The sequence below is a fragment of the Taudactylus pleione genome, unplaced genomic scaffold, assembly GCF_031769625.1.
Source record: "Taudactylus pleione unplaced genomic scaffold, aTauple2 ptg000711l, whole genome shotgun sequence".
In the NCBI taxonomy this organism is placed as follows: domain Eukaryota; kingdom Metazoa; phylum Chordata; class Amphibia; order Anura; family Myobatrachidae; genus Taudactylus; species Taudactylus pleione.
The window spans coordinates 3,739,853-3,765,661 of NW_028285113.1; the positions used below are offsets into that span (position 1 = coordinate 3,739,853).

At 44.1% G+C, this 25,809-nt stretch overlaps 1 protein-coding gene across 1 annotated transcript in view; it reads left to right on the forward strand.

The window, feature by feature from the left end:
* CNTN5 (contactin 5) overlaps positions 1-25,809 on the forward strand; it is a 569,036-nt gene that overhangs the window by 448,322 nt on the left and 94,905 nt on the right. The window contains exon 16 of the mRNA XM_088456711.1: positions 11,632-11,781. Coding sequence (XP_088312837.1) covers positions 11,632-11,781 — 150 coding nt within the window. The remainder of the gene's footprint in view (positions 1-11,631; positions 11,782-25,809) is intronic.

Genomic DNA, 25,809 nt, shown 5'->3' on the forward strand with positions numbered 1-25,809 from the left:
GCCTGGGCAGAAGACCAAACATTCCACCTCTTTGGTCTGGCAATATTTCTATCCAAATCCGGACAACAACTGTCTTGCCATATGTACCATATGTAAAGGTGAAATAAGTAGGGGTAGGGACGTCAACCACCTAGGAACATCCTCCCTTATACGGCACCTGCAGCGCGTTCATAAAAAGTTACTGTCAAGTTCAGAAACTTTGGCTAAGACCGTAAGCAGTCAAGGGACACCTAAATCCCGTTGTCCTGTTGTATCCAAGCGCCTGCAAACCACACCGTCAACTCCCTCCTCGTCAATTTCCTCCTTAGTCAGGATCGGAAGTAGTCCTGCAGGCCATGTCACTGGCATGACTGACTCTCCTATCCGGGATTCCTCTGGAGGATCCTGCATTGCTACGCCTACTGCTGCCGCTGCTGCTGTTGCTGCTGCTGGGAGTCATTCATCATCCCAGAGAGGAAGTAGGAACACCACTACTTTTACTAAACAATTGACCCTCCAACAGTCCTTAGCGAGGAGGATGAAGTACGACAGCAGACATCCTGAAGCAAAACGTATAACTGAGGCCTTGACTGCTATGTTGGTGTTAGACGTGCGTCCGGTATCCGCCATTAGTGCAGTGGGATTTAGACAATTGATGGAGGTAGTGTGTCCCCGGTTCCAAATCCCATCTAGATTCCACTTCACTAGGCAGGCGATACCGAGACTGTACAGAAACGTCAGAAAAAGTGTCCTCAGTGTCCTGAAAAATGCCGTTGTACACAATGTCCACTTAACCACGGACATGTGGACAAGTGGAACAGGGCAGACTAAGGACTATATGACTGTGACAGCCCGCTGGGTAGATGTATCACCTTACGCAGCAACAGCAGCAGCGTCACCAGTAGCAGCATCTCAGAAACGCCAGCTCGTTACAAGGCAGGCTACGCTGTGTATCACCGGTTTCAGTAAGAGGCACACCGCCGACAACCTCTTAGAGAAACTGAGGGAAATCATCGCCCAGTGGCTTACCCCACTTAGACTCTCCTGGGGATTTGTGATATCTGACAACGCCACCAATATTGTGCGGGCATTACATCTGGGCAAATTCCAGCATGTCCCATGTTTTGCTCACACAATAAACTTGGTGGTGCAGAATTTTCTGAAAAGCGAGCAGGAGACGCTTTGGGTGGCCCGAAAAATTTCTGGGCACTTTCGCCATTCAGCGACTGCGTGCCGAAGACTGGAGCACCAGCAAACACTCTTGAACCTGCCCCGCCATCACCTGAAGCAAGAGGTTGTGACGCGGTGGAACTCAACCCTCTATATGCTTCAGAGGATGGAGGAGCAGCAAAAGGCCATACAAGCCTATACATCCACCTATGACATAGGCAAAGGAGGGGGTATGCACCTGACTCAAGCGCAGTGGAGAATGATTTCCGTGTTGTGCAAGGTTCTCCAGCCCTTCGAACTTTCCACACGTGAAGTCAGTTCAGACACAGCCAGCTTGAGTCAGGTCATTCCCCTCATCAGGCTTTTGCAGAAGCAGCTGGAGAAAGTGAAGGAGGAGCTAAGACGGAGCGATTCCGCTCGGCATGTGGGACTTGTGGATGAAGCCCTTCATTCACTTTGCCAGGATTCCAGGGTGGTCAATCTGTTGAAATCAGACCACTACATTTTGGCCACCGTGCTTGATCCTAGGTTTAAAGCCTATGTGGTGTCTCTCTTTCCGGCCGACACAAGCCTGCAGAGGTGCAAAGACCTGCTGGTGAACACACTGTCAGCTGAAGCGGAACGTGACACGTCAACGGCTCCTTCTTCATTTTCTCCCGCAACTGGGGCTGCCAGGAAAAAACTTAGGTATCCTAAGCAACCCGCTGGCAGTGATGCAGGGCAGGCAGGACCAAGTTTGGACATCTGGTCTGGACTGAAGGACCTGGCAACAATTTCTGACATGTCTACTGTCACTGCATATGATACTGTCACCATTGACAGAATGGTGGAGGATTACATCGGTGACAGCATCCAAGTAGGCATGTCAGACAGTCCATACCTGTTCTGGCAGGAAAAAGAGGCAATTTGGAGGCCCCTGTACAAACTGGCTCTATTTTACCTGAGTTGCCCCCCCTCCAGTGTGTACTCCGAAAGAGTGTTTAGTGCAGCCGGGAACCTTGTCAGCGAAAGGCGTAGGAGGTTGCTTCCACAGAATGTGGAGAAGATGATGTTCATCAAAATGAATTATCAGCTCTTCCAGGGAGACCAGCCTCCAGAAGGTACAGAGGGACCTGTGGTGGTGGATTCAAGTGGGGATTAGTTAATACTTTGTGAGGATGAGGATGTACACACTGAAGAGGGTGAGGAATCGGTGGATGAGGAGGATGAGGATGACATCTTGCCTCCGTAGAGCCAGTTTGTGCAGGGACATATTAATTGCCAGCTTGTTTTGTGGGGGCCCAAACGAACCAATCATTTCAGCCACAGTTGTGTGACAGACCCTGGCGCTGAAATGATTGATTTGTTAAAGTGTGCATGTCCTGTTTATACAACATAAGGGTGGGTGGGAGGGCCCAAGGACAATTCCATCTTGCACTTCTTTTTTTTCTTTGCATTATGTACAGTTTGGGGCCTAGTTTTTCTAACTGCCATCCTGTCTGCCACTGCAGTGTCACTCCTAGATGGGTCACGTGTTTGTGCCGCCCACTCGTGTCGCTTAGCATAGTCATCCAGCTACCTCGGTGCAACCTTTTGGACATAAAAACACTATTGTGAGGTGTGAGGTGTTCAGAATAGACTGGAAATGAGTGGAAATTAAGGTCATTGAGGTTAATAATAGCATAGGAGCAGAAAAACCTACAAATTCTGTGATTTTAGCTGTTTTTATGCTTTTTTTAAAAAAAATACAGATCCAAAACACAAAACCCAGAACCCAAAACACGGAAGGGTGGTTTTGGCAAAACCAATCCAGATCCAAAACACGAAGAAAGATCCAGATCCAAAACCAAAACACAAAACACGAAAAGTGGCCGGTGCACACCCCTAATTTACATGTACTTAGCACTGTGCAATACTACACTACATACATCAGTCACAACACTGAGCAATATACACCACACATCACTGTCAATTACACTACACACGGAATCGGTATGATATGCCGGCGATCGGGGTCCCGGCTGTTACAATCCCGATGCCGGCATCCCGAATGGGCTAGCATACCGGCACTTGGTGGTCGTTATGATAACCCTCCCCCTCTCCCTACCTTAACCCTCCCTCTTTGGTGCCTAACCCTAACCTCCCCCCTAGTGTCTAACCCTAACCTCCCTCTCCCTGAAGCCTACTCCTAACCCTCCCCCTAGTGCCTAACCCTAACCTCCCCTCCTAGTGCCTAACCCTAACCTCCCCCTCCCTGATGTCTACTCCTAACCCTCCCCCTAGTGCCTAACCCTAAACCTGACCCCCCCAATACTTACCTTCGGTATCCCAGTGGTCAGGATGCTGGCATCTGGATTTCGCCACCGGTAATATGACCATTGGCATTCAGACCGCTGGGATACTGAACGCATACCCTATACACATACATAGCACTGTGCAATATAGAATATACTGAGCTTACATATGCAGCACTGTGCTAACATACACACCTTATATAGAGTACTGTGCATTACACTATACAGATGCATAGCACTAGCACTGTCCAATATACACTATACAAATCTTACATATACCCTGCACTGAGCAAAATACATTATACAGAGCTCACAGTCACTCACTGTTATCTCACCTCCGGCAGTGCATAACACAATAGGTAGGAACGGCGCCAGCAATGTATACAATAATTTATAAGTGATATACCATATAGCAAAACCGTGTAAATTTTAAGTAAACCAAGCCCACTTTATATGGGCGTCTGCTCAATGTCAATAATAAATACTGGTAAAGGTATTAGTAAATGAATAGAACAATGAGTTGACTGTAGAGCGACTGGTTTATAAAAAGTGCATAAATCATATAAATATTAAAACCAATTCTATGGTTGAAAAATGAAAGTGCCAGTGCTTTATAAATAAATAATTCAACAATTTAATACATATACAATATACAGTGATAAGAGAAAGAAATAAAGTAAACACATACAGCATACACATAAAAAGACCCCTTTTTTAGATGGAAGGGTAAAAATCAGAGAAGGAAAAAGGTCTAAAAACTAAGCACTTTAAAAAGAAATAAATCTTTTTTTAAAAGTTTAAATAAATAAATAGCTTATCTGAACAAGGTGGATAAGGTTTGACACATTCATAAGTTCAAAAGGCAAGGCAAGCTCTCCGTCAACGCGTTTCGTCCTGGGGACTTCCCCTTGATGAAGTCAACTATAGTAAATTCATTGACAAAGCTGGTAACCATATTAAATTTATTAAAAAAGCCGGAAACCATGCTTTTTCAATATCTTTACTATGGTTACCGGCTTTTTCTATACATGTTACACGGTTTCCGGCTTTTTCAATGTATTTAATATGGTTTCCTGGGTTTTTCAATGCATTTAATAAGATTACCGGCTTTTTAATACACTTTAAATTTTTTCCGGCTTTTCCCCACACCCCCCACCAGTGCACAATATGCAACACAGGGCCTTACAATGTGCTACACAATGAATTTCCAGTATACAATATTCCACTCAGTGCCCCCCAGTGCACAATATACCAAAGTGCCCAGTGCATAATATGCCACTAAGTGCACCCTAAGTACATAATATGCCTCCCAGTATATACACAGTGCCCCTAAGTACAGTAGATAATATGACAGTATTCCCCAGTACATAAAGTGCCACTCAGTCAGTGTCCCCATGTACATAATATGCCACGCAGTGTGCCCCAGTACATACACAAAGCTTTCTTTTCACTTCTTTCTTACTTATAATATTCTAGTTTTTGTTTTATTTCCTCACTTCCCAGCTGCAACTCTTCACACAGGCTCTTTGCAGTCCTCCTCGCAGGCTGAGCAGGCCCCCTCCTCTCCTTACATGCTGCGCGCAGAGAGTGGGACAAGGCGTTATGATGCCTCCTGCACTGCATCTGCAAGGACAGCCCTGCAACGAACTTGTAGTCAAGAAAACTGTGCCCAAAGCGTGGCGAGCATAGTGAGCCTGCGAGGGGACACTTTTGGCCCCCCGTTATCATCCTTGCCCCTCCCCCTGTCATGGCGGGTCACATGGGTGTGATGTCACAGGTCCCCTGCAGCCCTCTATTCTAGACTTAACCTCAATGTCATAGTGGGAGTGGGAGGAGCACTGAGCACATGGGAGAGGGGCTCTCCGGTGGCTGAACTCGGATATTATTTAAAATAAATGTAAAAGAAAAACACATGTAAAAGGCAGGCACAGTGGGCCCCAGAGAGAAAGGGGCCTGGGGTAAAGTGCCCCCTGTGCTCACCCCCTTTAATCTGGCTCTGTCTCTCCCCCCAGCATCTGCCCGGGCTGCCTGTCAGCGGCAGCGCTGACGTGCACTTGTATTCACTTGTTTACAAGCGCACATCATCGCTGACAGGCAACCCCGGGCAGATGCTGCATGTGGAGAGGAGACCAGTGGGCACTGCTAGTAATGGGATCACAGTGACTGACAGCGGTGACTGCGGGCTGGCTGCCACTAGACTAGCCTAGGTGCATAATGTCATTTATTTTTATTACAGCACATTTATCGTTTGGGTGCGGCGCCCTCCAGTGGCCGGCACCCTTAGGCAGCTGCCTAATGGTGGCGCCGGCCCTGCCCCCCTCCCTCCATCTCCTAGTTGGCACTGCTACTGTACATAGAATAAGAATCAGCAGCTGCTATTATGCAGGGGGATTAAGGAGGGATCTGCTGTGCTGCCACTAGGTGGCGTCCCTAGGCACGTGCCTAGTGGGAAATCCGACACTGCCCCATGACTTTTCTATCAGGCTTTTGTGTCATCATATGTCTTACTCCTTATCAGCTGATGTCAGCCTACACTTCACTGACCTTTGCAAAGCATAAACTCATTTAAAATGATGATACAGAGGAATATATTGGCAGGGCAAAAAAGGACAACCTTATTTAATAAATTAATGCTAGTAAATAGATGTTAAAAAGGGGATGGTATGTTGGTGGAAATAGAACAGCCTTACTCACAGCATAACCATCTGCACAACACAGCATACCTAGATAGGGGGGCTTCTGCCCACCCATAATACTCTTATACATGTGCTGTTATCATGCAATACATTAATTTGTAATTCGCAATGTCATTAAGCTAATATGAGCGACCACCATACATTTTGTTTGAAGTTCTGTGAGGCATGAAGGGAGCCAGCATTGGGAGGATGTGCTGGTCCGTATAGTGCCATGTGGAGGTTTTTGGGGTACCTCCTAGGTGAGTCAGCTCTCGGCTTATACATGTGCTGTTATCATGCAGTACACTAATTTGTAATTATATGACCCAGAGTGGGTGCTACTATTAGGTAGCAACAATTATTTTGAGGTGAGCGTTTGGGCGTGGGGCCCCCATAGTTGCTCTGGCTGGGCCGTTTTCAGGGCATCATTTATGTCATTTTAACTCTTTCTCATTATATTTACACTATTAATTTATCTTTACACATCTATCCTTTACACTTCACCCTGGGGATGGTCCTTGGCTAGAACCTTTTGGGGTTCCCTGCGCCTCGGACGTGAACCCCATAATGTTAGGGACGCCGGTATAGAGGAGCCTTGATGTTGGCCCGGCGCTTATTCATATATTTGCAAATGTATGTAACCAATACCTCTGAATTTCTATTATTATGTAGGATTCAAGTATTTTTGTTAATATTGCTGTAGTGTGCTGGAGGGAAAATCCCTTTTTTTCTGTAGTTCAGTGTAAATCCCTCTCCCTTTACAAGCACCTGTGCAATGTCATTAAGCTGATATGAGCTACCATCATACATTTTGTTCACCCATAATACTCCACTGAAGGTATCCAACTCCCCTCCCAATGACACAAACCCAAAGGCCCACCTGGACCAGTGGTACTGCTAACCCCAGTAGGATAGCATCAGCCTAACTTGTGTATTGGCAGGAAAAGCCCCTCAAGATCTATAGCAAGATGGTCACTGTAGACGTTCCAGCAAGCAACCCTAAAAGCTGACAACAGCTAGGGAGGCAGGGAGGGGAGTTCAAACAGGCAAGGTGCACTAGAATGTTCCACCCCATAAACCATAGCTCCCAACTAGTCCCGTTTTTCTGGGACTGTCCCGCTGTCCCACCCGCGGGCCGCAGTGTCCCGCGGTGGGGAGGAAGTTGGGGAGAACACAAACCGCTGCTCTGTAAGGAAAAAGCCGGAAACAATGTAAAGTGTATTGAAAAAGCCGGAAATCATATTACATGTAATGAAAAAAACGGAAACTGTAGTAAATGTAATTAAAAAGCTGGGAAACCATAGTGTATGTAATGAAAAAGCTGGAATCATAGTAAATTCATTGGAAAAGCTCAAAACCATATAAAATTTATTGAATAAGCCAGAAACCATGTCTACCCCGCGACTAACTATCGGCCAAATTGCCCACAGCGGGGAAAAGCTATTCAATAAAATAGCCTTTTTCCCGCGACGAAAATTTGGGACTCACGTGCGGAAACACCCTGATTCTGCGTAAACTGCGGAATCAATGGGTTTTTTTCCCCCATGCGAGCCCGATTTGGTGTTTTTTACATGGATTTTACCTCGCACCTTTATGAGTTGCGAGGTAAAATCCGACTGCGGGGACTCGCGCGCGGGGAACCTCCGCTAATTGAATAGGTCCGATGCGGCAATTAGCCTTGAGGTAATTTAATATGCCCCCATGAGCTGCGAAGTAAAGTCCGATTGTGGAGACTCGCGCGTGGGGTCTCGGGGACCCACGTGCTATGAATCCCCGCTAATTGAGTAGGTCCGGCGCGGATAATTGAATATGCCCCTATGTGTTTAAATGGCCACCAGGAATATTACATGCCTCCTTGATGAGTTTCCATGTTATCTCACATATCATTTATAAAACTCTTTCAACAGCATTTAAGCCTAATTCATTCTTACTACACTTTTTGGGAATAAGGCCCGTAGCTAATTTTGCAAATTCTTAGTCACTGTTACCTAACCGAGAACTAACGTAATAAAACTATTTTTATAAGAAGCAAAACTGGAAATGACGAGAAACTGGATGACTGTTACAAAGAGCCGTCATGTCACATATTCTAAACCTAAATGCACCGAAAATAAAAAATGAGAGACAAAAATCAAAGCACATTCAGCTGCGATCTGAGAGGTGACTTTGGCTTCTAGACTTGTACTCGTATTATATTTTTGTGTAAGTAAGCAAATTGCTATACATATTTTTTCCAAGGCTGAGAAATATCTGTTGCTGCTATGCTGGTTGCACAATGTTTACAGTGAAGGGTAAAGTTCTTGGACTCTGGAATACTTTTATAGCTACCTGAAGCAGTAAATTGCCTATGTATCAACACTTTTAAAATTGGATCACAAGCCCAAGTGCCTCCAGCCATCAGGCTCTTAAAGAAAAAAGGAATAATGTTAGGTTCACGGAACCCGAAAGGCTTTTTATAAATAACAAAATAGGAAAATGACTGCGGTGCTCCCTCACTTTTATTGCTGAAAGTAATATAATCTGTCTGAAATGTAATAACATTTTGTATAAAACAAAAAAGTATTAAAAGCACCTCACTACTTGTCCCTGCTAAGCTTTAGTCAGCTGTTTACGGCTTTTTATATTAAAGGCATATTTTAGAGGTTGGAAATATTTGTTTCGTGGATGCAATTGTAATTTGTTTGTTCATACTTTTTGGAAGGGCTGAAAGGAAAACAGTTTTACAGCTGAAGTCGCCTCAACTTCCAATCAATCAAAGTCAGTTCTGCCACTAAAGCTGGCCATACACGCTACAATTATCGGGGCGATCCGCGGATATCGGGCGGATCGCCCCGATAATTGTAGCGTGTGCGCGGGCGACCGAGGGTTAAATATTACTCGGTTGGGCATGCCGGATTGTCCAGCATGCCCGCCCAATGCGATATTTAGAGGTAAACTGTCGGCCGCATCGGGCAGTGTATGCCCAGCCGCATCCGACAGACAGACATTTCCTGTGTTCCTTCCCATGGAAGAAACAGGGAAATGTCTCCTCCCCCGGGGGCGGAGCGCGGATATCGGGCTGATACACTGTGAGAAATCTCACAGTGTATGCCGCGGACATCTGCGGCTGGCAGGCTGCCAGATAAAATGTCTGTCGGTCTGACAGGCATTTTATCTGGACGTGTGTGCCCGGCTTTACACATTAAACCCACATTGTCCAATTGTGCAAGCTGGCTGCATCTGGGAACATATTAAACATATTGCGTGCTACAGTAGAATAAGGTTTGTGGGGGAACCAGGATAACTAACTTGTGAGGGGCCCCTACCAATAAATTTGTCAATGCAATGTGCTGGTGATATTAAAAGTAGGGGTGAGCGGGTTCGGTTTTACTCTGATTTACTCGGATCTTTAAACGGCATTTTATTGGCTATCGCCTATCATGTGTTTTGGGTAGCCAATATAATAAATCCGAATTTGCGGTAAAGTGGCGATAAGAACCGAGTAAATCCGAGTAAAACCGAGCCTGCACATCCCTAACTAAAAGTATAGGGGGAGATGTATTACAGGTTGTAATGGGGATATGCGATAAATGCGGACTCTCTGCCCCTTATACCGCATCCCAGGATGTATGAGGGGCGCGGTATGTGCAGCATGGCTGAGGCGCTATGTGCTCCTGTGTTTATCTGCCCTTCTATCCTTCAGATAGAGGAGCCAATAGGTGATGGTATGTATGAACGGTCTTTAGAATAGACCGTTATGAAACTCACCTTTAATGATTTCGCCAGGCTGGTCCGGCGCTGGCAATCTTCACGTTGTTTTTGTTTGTTTTGAATAAACTTTATTGAGTGGTCAAGAGAGGAGGGAGATGCAGCTGCTATTTTCCCTACGTGTTGGCCGGGCGACGCTAGCATCCCTCACTGCCAATCACTCATGCGCAAGCATACTGCTGCTGGGCCCCCTGGGAATCATGCAAGCGACGCAAGCACAAAGGAACCTGTTACGGACAGGTGATCTAGCGCACGTCATTTTCAAAAAATGACCAGAATAATACAACCAAACTGGCGGTGAATCAGGCTCGTGTCAAATAGAGCCAGGAGCCGACCTGCTTAATATATGTCCCTCACAATGTGTAAATACTCCCAGCAACACAAATGTGTTAAAACTTACTATAGTGCCCCCAGTTCACATTATGTCACAAAGAAACCCCAGTTCACATTATGCCACAGTGCGCTGATGTTTTAGCTACGGTATATATGTGGGGGCTCCCTGTGTGTGCAGGCCCCTGGGCTGCCTTATTGTTAATCCGGCTCTGCTGCTAGAAAATCTGCTTATGAGATCAGCCATTAATGAGCATGAGCAGAAAAAGTCCAGCGTGTTAGCACGCAGTGCCCCCAAGCTGCAGCATGATTGTCGCAGCATTTCCAGGGAGTGCTGAAACCAGGATCTGCGTCAGAGGATGGTCACGATGTTGACCAGAAGCTGTGGCACTCGTATCTGCGTTGCAAGCAGAAGGGATCTTTTTCCCTCAGGCGCCTCCTGCAGGCATTACTTAGCATATTAGTTGTACAGTATTGCACAGCAGCTTCCCTGCAGCACGGAAATACTGTATATATCTGAATCAGGCGTATATTTACTAAAGTGAGAGTTTTTAGAAGTGGAGATGTAGCCCGTAACAACCAATCAGATTCTACTTAACATATAACTAGCACCTTTTAGAAGATAATAGCTAGAATCTGATTGGTTGCTATGGGCAACATCTCCACTTCTAAAACTCTCACTTTAGTAAATATACCCCTAAGTGGCCATATGTTGGTTTTGCACTGTACTTTGGCATATTTACCAAGAGTCTAGAGTTCTGCTGCCCAAAGGGATGGATCTTTGCCATTTAGGGGTCAAGCCCCCAATTAAAGGGTGTGGCCAGACTGGATATATCAGGTAATGCTTCCTTAACTGAAAACTCCAGGGGATTTACTAAGCCTCCGGTTCTAAAACACGGCGCTTTTGAACGTGTTTATGCCCGAAACTTAAAAGGGCAACAATTTTACTAGCAAAACACAGCTTGTAAATGCATTGCCCTTTTAAATTCCGAGCATAAACACAATTGAAAGCGGTTTTAGAACTCATCTCGTTTAGTAAATAAGCTCCCAGGTTTCAATTCCACTATCAGTAGAAACACTGAGGTGAAGGAATATCCCTTTCATTGCAGTACAGCCAATTGGATGCATTTGGCTCAGTGCTGATGACCGTTATGCTATGCCAGTGGTGTTAAACCTACTTATTCACGATGATCAAGTTATCAATAACTTGTTTACAGTGTAGGAGATGTTCTCCTCCCCTGGCATTTAAGGAAGGTCATGTACTAACTACACGGCGTGAAAACGAAATTGCTAACAGATTCCGGCAGTAAAGAATCTATGCTCAGAATAATGATCCTGTGAAGAGGAAATGAATGTGAGCTACAGATAGCAATGACAGGCCGATTATTCACCGGCACTCATCGAACATGCAAACACTTCTGTCCTCAGTGATTGTGATGTCTTCTGTATCTCTACAGTTCCTGACACTATTAGCGGAGAAATGGAGTCAGCCATGGCTGTCGACCTTAATCCCTGGGTGGAATATGAGTTCAGAGTTGTAGCCACTAACAGCATTGGAACTGGGGACCCCAGCATACCATCCCGAGTCATCAGGACTAGTGAAGCAGGTAATACAACTCTCTCTGCTTTTTTCCTGTAAGTGGATAAATTCAAAATGTATATAGTCAATGGTACAGTTATGTTATAAAATGTAAATTGTCCTTAAGGTGCACTGGAATTGGAGAAGTAAAGGTTTCATACTGCTATGTATATAGTATATACATTTATTTGTGAGGCACCACAGTTTACAGTTTGCTAACAAATCTCTGGGAGCCCCAATTCAATAAATTTGCACCACAGTGAAACAGACTGTTCCACTGTAAAATTTGATTGACACAATTTTTTTTAATGTACATAACCTGTCTTGTCTTTATTTGGTGTGCTGTATTAAGGACCTAGGGGCCTATTCATCATCGAAGGCCGTATGGCCTCCGATGATGAAGTATTGATCTCGCTACGAGGGATACTTAAGTACCCAACTCGCAGCGGGGGAAACGTGACACCGGAGCAATTCATCATTGCTCCAGTGAGGGGACAGCTGCTCCGAAACGCAGCTGTCCCCTCGGTTAGTATCGCAGCTACAGATGCAGCTGCGTTACTTACCTGCTCCCCGTCTTCCCAGCTATGCATGCGTGACCTCGGGTCATGCATGCGCACAGCCGCCAGGGAGATAGTGAGGCGGCGGCGGAGGGATCCACTCGGATCCCTCTTCGCATCCTCGGAACTTCTTCCCATAGGAAAGAGCAGGGTTATGAGAGAGTTTGCTGAACACCAAGGGGGTCCTATCGGACCCCTGATGATGAATGGCCCGGCAACTTAACTATGCAGAAACTAGCGTTTCCGCATGGTTACCGGGCCATTTATCATTAGATGAATAGGCCCCCTATTGTTTTCTGGTGTTTACAGCAATACATATGGTTCCTCATATGTATTAAAATGGTCCGCAGCAAATATCGGAGATACTGTAGCTGCTGCTGCTGGCCGCCGCCACAGTAGTCCCCTTAGAATTCTGTGGGGCTGCAATGTGCCCAGATGCATCAAGCTCCAGAATGCCTATAGGCTTTTCACTGCAATGAGTTTCTGGAGAGGGATCCCAAGGGTCCCTCTCCTTCCACCAGCAGCTTGCGTATGCGCTGGCCAATAGGCATGCATGCTCAAAGGGACTCCTGGAAGTCCTCTCATTACAAGGGACAGCTCTTATCGGAAAAGAGCTGTCCTGTGAGTAAGTAATCATACAAGACAGCGCTAATAAATGCCGGTATGCATGTGATACGGACGGGATCTATCTCATTGTACTGTATATAAGATACATGATACATCCCACCCTTTGTGTTTACAGTATGTTCATTACAGGCTCTCTATGTTTTTTTATACACAAAACAATGGGATATGATTACACATTAGGGGGAGGACAGTGGTTATTTTATCTCTGCTTATTTATCCTAATAAAATTCCCGTAAACTGTCCATACATAGGCAAATTCAGCCTCCTGGTCCAAATCCCCAATTTCATAATAGGTTGAATTTCCCACCTTTCACAAACAATGGGCCTGATTCAGCACGGATCGCTATTGCAGTCTCACTTCGAAAATATGCTAATGATTGCAATCGCAATGCCATACGCAGCTTAACACAAGGACGCCCACTGTACCTTACACACATCCGTAATACTTAGCGAGACTGCAAAACCATCGGTACCATCGAGTACCATTGCAACCTCACGCACACTTGCACGAGGTCTGACCTTACGCAGGAATTGCTAACCTCAGCGCACGCAGTGAGTACACAAGCTTCGTATGGCATCGCAATGGCTAATTTATGCACGTCCTTGCAACGGAGTTCAAACGCACTGGCACACCTGCGTTTTGCCAACCACCCCCCCAAAATGGTACTTCCTGTCGATCACTCTGCGATGGCTCTGTGTAGTCACTGTGTTCGCAAACCCGATCGCAGTGGAGTCTTCGTGCAGGCACACTGCAATGCTTATGCAGAATGCAACAATCGGCCAATTGCGTGCGTAATAGCAGTTGCGATCGGTAAAGAATCAGGCCCAATATTTGTTGCATCAATTATGGTAAAATCTTGTTTAGAATTGATTTTCAAAAAGGACAAATACACAGAATATTTACAAAACAATCAAACTGGCAGTCCAGACAGTCCAGCGTTAAATCTGATTCAATATAATTTATTTTAACAAATAGGTAAAATAAAGTTTAAATAGCGACTAATTACACAATGTGATAAAATTACAATTCTGGAAACATGAAAAAAATTATTTTATAGTTTTAAAAAAAAAGTTTACTGTGTTAGTGGTGGGATGGGCAGGACAGACGGCAAGAGGCGGGTATATGTATATATATATATATATATATATATATATTATACGGAGATATGCGGTACAGTTTTCCTCAAAACCGAACAGACACATGCTTTGGGATTCTCAATTTGATAGAGTCTTGACTTGTATCATATTTGGGTTTCTGAGTAGAACAGAGGGCTTCATTCAGAGGTGGCCGTACGGTCTATGACCGCACGGCCGCCTCGATGTTTGTCCAGTGCGCATGCGCACAAGGGAGCCGGCTCCTTTGTGCGCATGCGTGAGACCCGCTACGACCGACAGCGCCGGTCATAGCGGGTCTCTTTCCAAAGGGGGCGAGCTGTCGATGTTGATTGACAGCTCGCCCCATTTGGAAGGCAGGCCGTGGGGGTGGCAGCCCAAACGGAGACGTTCCCATGGGAACGAATGCCGTTTGGGGGAGGCCCCACTGACATCACTAGTGATGTCAGTGGAGAGCTTCCAGCTCTGACAGAGCCAGAAGCTGTCCGGGGCTTACGACAAGTGAGACCCTACCCTAGGGTCTCGTTGTAAGCCCCGATGGTCGCGATGGTCTATGACCATCGTGACCATCACCCTAGCGGTCGTTAGAGCTGTGGGTGTAAACCCACAGCCTAACGACCGAAACAGAGGTGGCCGGTCAGGATGCAAGCGGCCGCCCAGTTTCTGAGCCACCGCTTGCATCCTCCGACCGCCTCTGAATGAGGGCCAGAGTCTCAGCTTGGGTCTGCTGTAAATTTGGAACTAAAAACCGAATCTCTGGGGTTTTGGATTGCATGTAAGCAGGTACAAAATTACATAATTTTAGCTGTTTCTATCAATTTTAGAAATCCAAAACTGAACTTTCGAACCAAAACACTTGAGTGGCTTTGCCAAAACCATAACATTTGAAGGTTGTTTTGCCAAAACCAACAAACGGGGATCCGCGCACATCTCTAATATATATATATTTTTTTTACGTACACACATGCACATGTGGCCAGTAGTGATCTGGACACATCGGGGGGCAGAGCTGAGGCTGCACTGATGCCGGCAGGAGGGGTGCCGATGCCGCTGGGCTGTCCGATCAATATTGTGTGCAAAAATGGGCGTCTATTACTAATGGGGGTGGGAGGTAATTTTACAATCGGGACCTATGGACATGGGGTGGTGTGAAACACCCCCTACTCATAATTTTTTTTTCAATAAAATATTTGAATACATTTTTTTTATTTAAGTAACTAAAAAAAATTTAAATTTTTGAGGCCCATTTATTAAAAACAAAATTGTCAGTGAAGTGGTTAAGAAGACGATGTGCCCAGTATAAAAATCAAACTAATAGGTTTCTATACACCTTTGCAAAACAATACTGTAGGTTCGTCAGAAATATATATATCTTCTACACTAAGACGCAAATTCATCAGGGGTTTATCCCTCAAACTACAGAAATAGAGATAGAAGGGAGCCCAGGATATCTCATGTTAACCTTGGTCAATCAATCAATCAAATTACTTGTAAAACGATAGTCTTCATTTTACTGTAAGTCAAGGAATTTCTAGTCTTCCGGAGGCACCGAGAGCAATAGAAGATATTTTGGCCCGCTTCAATTTATCAGAATGGCTTTGTACTCTGTGTACAGTTTGTGTATGTACATATTTATAGATATATATATATATATATATATACATACCGTAGCTGCAGAGTGGCGTTACCATGTACTATTTAGCTAGCACGTCCTGTCTTTATCTTTTATTCTTCTGTTGCTGGAATCTCTAGAATGACAGCAAATAAGAAATGTAATATACAGAATACTTGGATAACAGCTTAGAAAGTAAAGAAACATCAGGTACAATGTCTCAGTTAGAGATGTTTTACCTACTGAGAGCAGAACCATTGGAGGGATTGTTTTATATATATATATATATATATATATATATATATATATATACAACAAGTATATGAAAGAGGGCGCTATTACTATTTTAGTCTTTAGGTAATATTTGGTCTCAAATAGATTATCTTTTTTCAATCCAATGTGTTGAGAAAGACAAAGTCTTGTGGAGGAGAATGCAATGAAGAGTAAATGTCCAAATGGAGACACATAGAAGTAAAGAAAGCTTTTTTATTCAGCGCGTTCCTCCTTTTGGAGTATTATCCCAATAATAAAACCTCATACCAAGGGAAGACACCCAAAGAATAATAAATAAAAATTCTGATGCGCATATGTATATTTATTTAAGATAACAATCTTTAAAACACTTGACAGTAAAAATCATGCAGCAAGACTTAACACAATTCAGATTGGGGGTATAGTGAGAAAAATTCTCCCACCTTAGAATTCTATACCCCACATCTGTGGGACCCCAAGCAGGTGTGCCCAATCTTTACCCGACGCGTTTTGTCCTATACAGACTTCTTCAGGGGTAACAATGTACTACATCATAACAATAAAACAAGGATGTCAAAATAGCGGTGTGAGTGGGTTAATTTTGTACAGATACAGTATATAGCTGATACTGGAAACAAGTTTAGTTTTCATATAAATCATTTTTCTCAAACCGATCATTCTTATGGATCACAGAATATATCTGTGATTTTTATATATTAGATAGATGAAACTTTTTTTATATAAAATAAAAATAAAAAGTACATACCATAAGAAATAATGCCTCACCAGGTAAACAAATAGGGATTCTCTGGAATCCAAATTTCTGTGATATCATGCCTATAACCAGCAGGGAGAATTCCTTAGGAATATGGTAATTGAACTTAAATGCTAGTATATACAATTTTATATCAAACTCACAAATATATACCAAATCGGAGTATAGATATCTGATGATGACTTTTGTGTAAATATGTATGAACCAAACAGATACCTAAGGCATGGGTCAAAAATGAAAATATGAATATGACCCCTCTTAGTTCTTAATAAAAAAATATCTTAAATAATATTGATAAGAACACTCGATAAAAGCTTACAGTAATACTTATTACCTTACCACCCTCACAACAACGTATTTAATCTCAAAGGCTTCCACAGTGTTACTATTAGTAATTAACATTCATAGCATAATCCATATGGTATCGCATATATTAATCTTAATTGCAGATATAATCTAAATAATATAAACATAATGTTCTTAACCAGAAACATCTTGAGAAAGCCCTAGTGCATGATAGTGTTTTTAAAAACGTGCTTGTTCCTATATATGTCTAAGTGATGGGTTAAAAAATATATGTATATATATATATATATATATCCCATTTTAACTTTTAGTATTAGTCACTCTAATGATGTAGATATAAACACTCAATTGGAGTAGGGAATAGAGCTTATTACTTTATCCTTAGATGTATTAAATCTTAGAAGTTTTCACAATAACAATAATGATAACATATGCAGCAGGTTTTCACAAGTTTAAAAATGATAACATTTATAGCATAATGTATATAATGTGCAAAAGCTAATTATTGGCAAATTCCAAATAGTATACAAACAATGATTTTAACCGCAAGCATTGTGGAGAAGTAAAAATATATAAAATATAACATATATGTATCTTACCTGAACCTGTATGATCAGTCCCACAGCAGTGATCAGCACATGGCTAAAGGAGTCTGTGGCTTCCTAAATATTTACCTTAGCTAGATGACCTCACTTCCTGTAATTACAATTTCCTGTGGCCTTAAATGTAATAAAATATCTATTTTTTGCATAAGGCACGTATCTACCCTATATATAGATATATTTATATAGAAAGTGATTGCATGTGTGCACTTAATTAGTAGGATATATGGTTATAAGTCTGGTTTTTTTTTTGTAAACGTAATGGGTATTCTTATCCATCACTCCCTTTCTGCATGTCATTTTATTTCCTGGTTTGCGGCATACATTTCAGCAGCAGGTCACGTGGTCGCCGTCCCACGACCACGTGTCCCTGCTGGATTGCGGCGCCAATGGATTAATCACATGCACCTGTTTAATCAGTTGCATACTTACCGTAGCCCGCACGTGTTCAGCCAAACGTGGGCACTAGGGGACAATTAGCTTTCTGTTATCGGCCATTTATAAGAAGCTACAGATTGATATAGCGGCAGCCATTTTTGGGATGACTGTTCTGTTATAACACAATATAAAGACAAAGGGATATTTAATAGCAAACTTTTAAACACGGGCATTAATCAGATAGAAGATTCTACATATACAGCCATCATATGGGAATTTAGTTTGGAGAACAGAGACTATAAATAATCATTTAGTTAAATCATTAGCGGCGGCCATTTTGTTGGAGAACAAATTAATTTGAGCTTTATAATGTTAAATTATGTCAGACTACTAAAACTATTTTATTTTAACTTTTACAGTGATTATTTGAAAGGAGAAGGAACCTTATTTCATACAATTGAATTTATCTAAAATTAAACTTATTTTGTGTAAAATCCATATCATTAAACTATTAATATAAAGTGATGATTTTTCTCACTATACCCCCAATCTGAATTGTGTTAAGCCTTGCTGCATGTTTTTCACTGTCAAGTGTTTTAAAGATTGTTATCTTAAATAAATATACATATGCGCATCAGAATTTTTATTTATTATTCTTTGGGTGTCTTCCCTTGATGTGAGGGTTTATTTCTCTAGAGAAGGATAATACTCCAAAAGGAGGAACGCGCCGGTTAAAAAAGCTTTGTTTACTTCTATGCATTTTGAGAACAAGTCTCCATTTAGACATTTACTCTTTCAAGCTAAAGAATCTAATGTGGAACATATAGCTTGAAGATAAACTACGTGATCTGTGGGTCTTCATTGCATTCTCCTCCACAAGACTTTGTCTTTCCCAACACATTGGATTGAAAAAAGATAATCTATTTGAGATCAAATATTACCTAAAGACTAAAATAGTAATAGCGCCCTCTTTCATATACTTGTTGTGCATTTTGTTTATCCTTCTAACAGGGGATTTTTATGAGGGGAGCAGCCGGTAGTAATATACAGTAATTTATATTATAGTTACAATATTTAAAGCGCAAACTGCAGGCATTAGAATTGTGTATATATATATATATATATATATTATATATATATATATAATATATAGGTATATATATATCATATAAAAAAATTGAATGCATGCAGCCTTTATTGTTAGATGTCTTTAAGTCAGCAAAGGGCTTCTGCATCTTGTGTATCTTGAGTGTTGACACACTGTTCCGGGTGATTACTCTCTCGCTTTGTCCTCCAGGCACTAACCTCTCCTGCAAGTAAGAGATTATAGCAATAACCATATGGGAAGCATATAAAAGCATATAACATTAACATACACTGGTGAAATGGATGCAGCGTAAGGGATCCGGGGAGGAATCTTAATTGCTATTACCAAAGTCAATATGCAATTTATTTTCCCCTTCTCAGGCACAGACATAATTGCCAAATGTTTTATTAGGAATCTGACTGCCTTTCCTTGGGTCAATATCACTATAACTACAGGGGGAGAATTCCTGCCACTAAAAATTTAATAAAGCTGTAGATCCACCGTCTTTTTTTTTTTTCTTTCTATTTTTACCCCCCTAACGTCTTCTTTTATGTAAGTACGAGTGCCCTTCAAGAAAACAGCATCGGCTGTGAATAGAGAGGAAAGTAAAAACACAGTGTGTCGTAGGCAGTAAGGTCAGTGGCGTTCTGTAGGCTGCACACTGTGACGCTCACAGTCCAGATTCACTTCTACTTCTTTGTGTTGTTGCTGCTTTGGAGCAGAAGTTATAAGAATGAGGAAAATAGGATGTGAGGCTTTTGTGAACAACAAGTCTATATGAGTCTGGTATGGGCAGCTTATCTGGGGATAAAGAGAGAGATGTACTAAGCCGTGGAAAGAGATAAAGGGGTAGAAGTTGCCCATGGCAACCAATCAGCTTTCAGGTTGCATTTATCAAGTACATTCTATTTTATGATAGGTCGAAGCCGATTGGTTGCCATGGGTAAACTTTTCCACACTTCTTCATTCTTTTCACTGCTTCATATATCTACCCCAAAGTACCAACCAATAGGCTGCTGTCATTTTTCAAACACTACCTGTAAAATGACAGTTAGGAGCTGATTGGTTGGTACTTTATCTCCATCCACTTTATTTCTCTCCAAGGCTTAGGATGTAGGCCCCAAAGTGTTAGAACCACACCATCTTGAAATGGTATGAGTATTAAATAAAGTGTGTATATATATATATTAGGGGTGTGCACCGGACACTTTTCGTGTTTTGTGTTTTGGTTTTGGATCTGGATCTTTCTTCGTGTTTTGGATCTGGATTGGTTTTGCCAAAACCACCCTTCCGTGTTTTGGGTTCTGGGTTTTGTGTTTTGGATCTGGATTTTTTCTTAAAAAATAAAAAAAAAACGCTAAAATCACATAAATGGGCCTTTTTTTGTTCCTACGCTATTAATAACCCCAATAACATTAATTTCCACTCATTTCCACTCTATTCTGAACACCTCACACCTCACAATATTGTTTTTAGGCCAAAAGGTTGTACCGAGGAAGCTGGATGACTATGCTAAGCGACACAAGGGGGCGGCACAAACACGTGGCCCATCTAGGAGTGGCACTGCAGTGGCAGACAGGAAGCCAATCAGCGTTATGGTGCCCATTTGCATGTAGCACGAACCCGGGAGATCCGTGCTACATGCATCTGTGTGATTGGCACAGAGCAATGACAGGTCCGTGAGACCCGTCTGTGCTGCTGTGGTAAAAAAAAAAAAAAAAAACCTGTGTAAAAAAAGAAAAAAATGGCGTGCACCCCCCCAAAAAAGAGCAACCAGCCCCGGGCATTAGTAACCCAGTGCTGGGTGTGCTTAAATACAGGGGACAAACGACGTAGGGGTCCCCTGTACTTAAGCACAACCAGCACCGGGCTAGTCAGAACCAGCGCTGGTTGCCAAAATACGGGGGACAAACGACGTAGGGGTCCCCTGTATTCTGCGCAACCAGCTCTGGGCTCTGATCCGGTCCTGGTTCTGGAAATATAGGGGACAAAAAATGAGTAGGGTTCCCCTGTATGTTCCAGAACCAGCACTGGACTTTTTCTAGCGGGGGGCTGATGCCACAGCCAGGGGAGCCCTTTCACCGGGCCCCCCAGCCGCAGCATCAACCCTGACCGCTAGTCAGCCCAGGCCGGGGATCCCTGGAGAGCTGGGGACCCCCCCAATAAAGGGGTCACCCTCTCCAGGGCACCCCAGGCCCAGGCTGATAGCCCGGGGCTATCCCCGCCACCCCTGGTGGCGGTGGGTGGCGGGTTGATGTGTGGTGTGGTGTAAATAAAGAATATCAAACATTGTCTTTACAAGTAGAACTGCAAGTCCCAGCTAGCCTGCCCCGCATGCTGGTACTTGGAGAACCACAAGTACCAGCATGCAGGGCATTAAGGGCCCACTAGTACCTGTAGTTCACCTGTAAAAAAAATGTTTAAAAAAACACAGGACACACACACCGTGACAGTATAAGTTTATTAAACATACATACACACACACACATGTACACATACTCACCTATGTAACCTGTAGCATCGGTCCACTTGTCCGGTAAAGTATCCCTAGGGGACCTGTGAAAAAAAACATACTCACCATCTCCTATGCGAGGTTCTGTCCTCTTCGTTCCAAAGTAGGCATCCCCGGACTTGGCAAAAAAAAAAAAACGAAAACGCGATCCACGAACTTAGTACCGTTCTATAGAACGGTACTTCCCGAATGAGAGCTTAGCGGCGGGGTATCACCATGGAAACCCCGCTGCTAAGCGTTCATTGGCTGAGAGAGGCCATCTCCCGTCTCTCTCAGCCAATGAACGGCTCCCTCCATTGTAGTCAATGGTGGGAACCGCAGGGTAAACTTTAATAACCTTGCGGCTCCCAGCATTGACTACAATGGAGGGAGCCGTTCATTGGCTGAGAGAGACGGGAGATGGCCTCTCTCAGCCAATGAACGCTTAGCAGCGGGGTTTCCATGGTGATACCCCGCCGCTAAGCTCTCATTCGGGAAGTACCGTTCTATAGAACGGTACTAAGTTCGTGGATCGCGTTTTCGTTTTTTTTTTTTGCCAAGTCCGGGGATGCCTACTTTGGAACGAAGAGGACAGAACCTCGCATAGGAGATGGTGAGTATGTTTTTTTTCACAGGTCCCCTAGGGATACTTTACCGGACAAGTGGACCGATGCTACAGGTTACATAGGTGAGTATGTGTACATGTGTGTGTGTGTATGTATGTTTAATAAACTTATACTGTCACGGTGTGTGTGTCCTGTGTTTTTTTTAAACATTTTTTTTACAGGTGAACTACAGGTACTAGTGGGCCCTTAATGCCCTGCATGCTGGTACTTGTGGTTCTCCAACAAGTACCAGCATGCGGGGCAGGCTAGCTGGGACTTGCAGTTCTACTTGTAAAGACAATGTTTGATATTCTTTATTTACACCACACCACACAATCAACCCGCCACCCACCGCCACCAGGGGTGGCGGGGATAGCCCCGGGCTATCAGCCTGGGCCTGGGGTGCCCTGGAGAGGGTGACCCCTTTATTGGGGGGGTCCCCAGCTCTCCAGGGATCCCCGGCCTGGGCTGACTAGCGGTCAGGGCTGATGCTGCGGCTGGGGGGCCCGGTGAAAGGGCTCCCCTGGCTGTGGCATCAGCCCCCCGCTAGAAAAAGTCCAGTGCTGGTTCTGGAACATACAGGGGAACCCTACTCATTTTTTTCCCCTGTATTTCCAGAACCAGGACCGGATCAGAGCCCAGAGCTGGTTGCGCAGAATACGGGGGACCCCTACGTCGTTTGTCCCCCGTATTTTGGCAACCAGCTCTGGTTCTGACTAGCCCGGTGCTGGTTGTGTTTAAGTACAGGGGACCCCTATGTCGTTTGTCCCCTGTATTTAAGCACACCCAGCACTGGGTCACTAATGCCCGGGGCTGGTTGCTCTTTTTTTGGGGGGGGGCACGCCATTTTTTTCTCTTTTTACACAGGTTTTTTTTTTTTTATTTACCACAGCAGCACAGACGGGTCTCACGGACCCGTTAGTGCTCTGTGTCAATGACACAGATGCAAGTAGCACGGATCTCCTGGTCCGTGCGTGCATCTGTGTCATTGAAATACACAGCAGCACAGACGGGTCTCACTGACCCATCTGTGCTCTGTGTCACTGTCAATCACACAGATGCATGTAGCACGGATCTCACGAGTCCGTGCTACATGCAAATGAGCACCATAATGCTGATTGGCTGAGAGCCGTGACAGACGGCTCTGTCAGCCAATCAGCACTTTGCCCATTAAAGGCAAAGGCATTTTTTTTTAAATGGCCGCTCGAGGCAAAACCTCGAGATCCGACAGCAGATCTCGAGGTTTTGCCTCGGGAGAGGGATCCGGGGCAGACAGGGAGATCCGAGCTTGGGCTCGGATCGCCCCGGATCCCCGAAGTTCGGGTGGGTTCGGTTCTCAGGGAACCGAACCCGCTCATCCCTAATATATATATATATATATATATATATATATATATATATAGATATATATTGTCCATTTGTAATCATTTACTCATAACGTGATCACTTTATAAATATTTGCTCAGCATGCAATCAGGGGCGCCAAGAGGGGGGGGTAGCGGGTACTATTTACCCGAGCCCGGGCCTGTTGAAGGAGCCCCACCTGCCGCCATCAAGTTCGGCTGGCAGCAGGGAGAGAGGATTGACCGCTTCTACAGCAGCCTCTCTCCCCAACCCAGCACACACGCTGCTGTTACGCTATGTGTTGGGCTAGGGAGAGAGGCTGCTGCAGCAGCAGTCAGACCTCTCTCCCAGCGTTATATGCCTCTTGGGGGGTGTGACTTCGCCCCTACCACCTGACACATGCGCCCACTATGCGGTGTGCGTGGCCGAGAACACGGTCATTTTTTTTATTTTCGGAAGGAGGGGGTCTGGCCACACCTCCCCGATTGACCACGCCCCCTCCCTTTACCTGGGTCCGGCAGAGATGTCGGCAGCCCTGCATGCAATCCCGTAATATAGGGGTTTATGTATGTATCAATCAGTGCAAAGCGTGGAGAAGTGGACCATTGGAGAAGTTGCCCATAGCAGCCAATCAGCTCCTACCTCTTATTTTATAGATTGTACTTGATAAATGCTACTTCAAAGCTGATTGGTTGCTGTGGGCAACTTCTCCACTGGTCCACTTCTCCGTGCTTTTCACTGCTTGACCCATAAACCTATCACTTTGTAAATAATTACAGTGTTGTGCATATAGGGGCTGATGTATCTGCGGCTGCTTTTTCGCGGCAGCCTGCTTACTACCGCGCACTAATACGAGTATCCGCCCGTCTGAATTGATTATTCGTCTGTCCATGTGGAAGGCCGCTCTGCCCACTGTCATTAGTATGGGGGAAGTCAGATTTGCACACCCACAAGACGGATCTGTTTGGCGCTTCCACGCCTAGAAACTCCCATTTTGCACAAGGAGAGATCCATCAATCTGCACAGTCTGTGACCGCTGTCGGCAGCAAATGCACAGTTTGCAGACATCTGCGAGATCCGTATGCATTTAGACTTGCATCCGGCCCAAAGAGGGCTTATAACTAATGAGTCATTAGCCCCATAACATCATGAAGGCTCCATGACAGAATCTAGTGACATGACCAAACGGCAAACCTGGAATAAATTGTGGAGAAGCCTCTCTTGGTGGTGGGCGGCCGCAGGCCACCCCATGGTACATGTTTTTTTTGTTTGCTGAGCCGGGCGGTGAACCCCCTCGACCTGCACCGCTGGCAAGTGCCATGTGGGCCAACCGGTAGTTTGGACCTCATTAATTACCATTAATGTTCTAATAATCAATGGTACAATGGTAAATGCTATGGGGGAAATGCATGAAGCCTTGGCAAACAATCAATTCCTGCCTTCCATTTTACAGGCTCTTTGAAAAATTAGATAGGAGCTGATTGGTTGCTACTTTTTCTATCTCCACTTTATATCTTTCTTTCCACAACTTAATACATCTCCCCCTATTACATAATAAACAGTTTTACATAGAATCTTGACATTTTGAATATTCTGAAGCACTGATCTTAGGGACTGGTTAGTAATTAAAGTATAGGGGCATACTCAGTTGTATGACACTGGTTAGTAGTTACAGTATAGGGGCATACTCAGTTGTAGGACACACTGGTTAGTAATTACAGTATAGGGACATACTCAGTTGTAGGACACACTGGTTAATAGTTACAATATAGGGGCATACTCAGTTGTAGGACACACTGGTTAGTAGTTACAGTATAGGGGCATACTCAGTTGTAAGACACACTGGTTAGTAGTTACAGTATAGGGGCATACTCAGTTGTAGGACACACTGGTTAGTAATTACAGTATAGGGACATACTCAGTTGTAGGACACACTGGTTAGTAATTACAGTATAGGGGAATACTCAGTTGTAGGACACACTGGTTAGTAATTACAGTATTAGGGACATACTCAGTTGTAGGACACACTGGTTAGTAGTTACAGTATAGGGGCATACTCAGTTGTAGGACACACTGGTTAGTAATTACAGTATAGGGGCATACTCAGTCGTAGGACACACTGGTTAGTAATTACAGTATAAAGGCATACTCAGTTGTAGACCACACAGGTTAGTAATTACAGTATAGGGCATACGCAGTTGTAGGACACACTGGTTAGTAATTACAGTATAGGGGAATACTCAGTTGTAGGACACACTGGTTAGTAATTACAGTATAGGGGCATACTCAGTTGTGGGACACACTGGT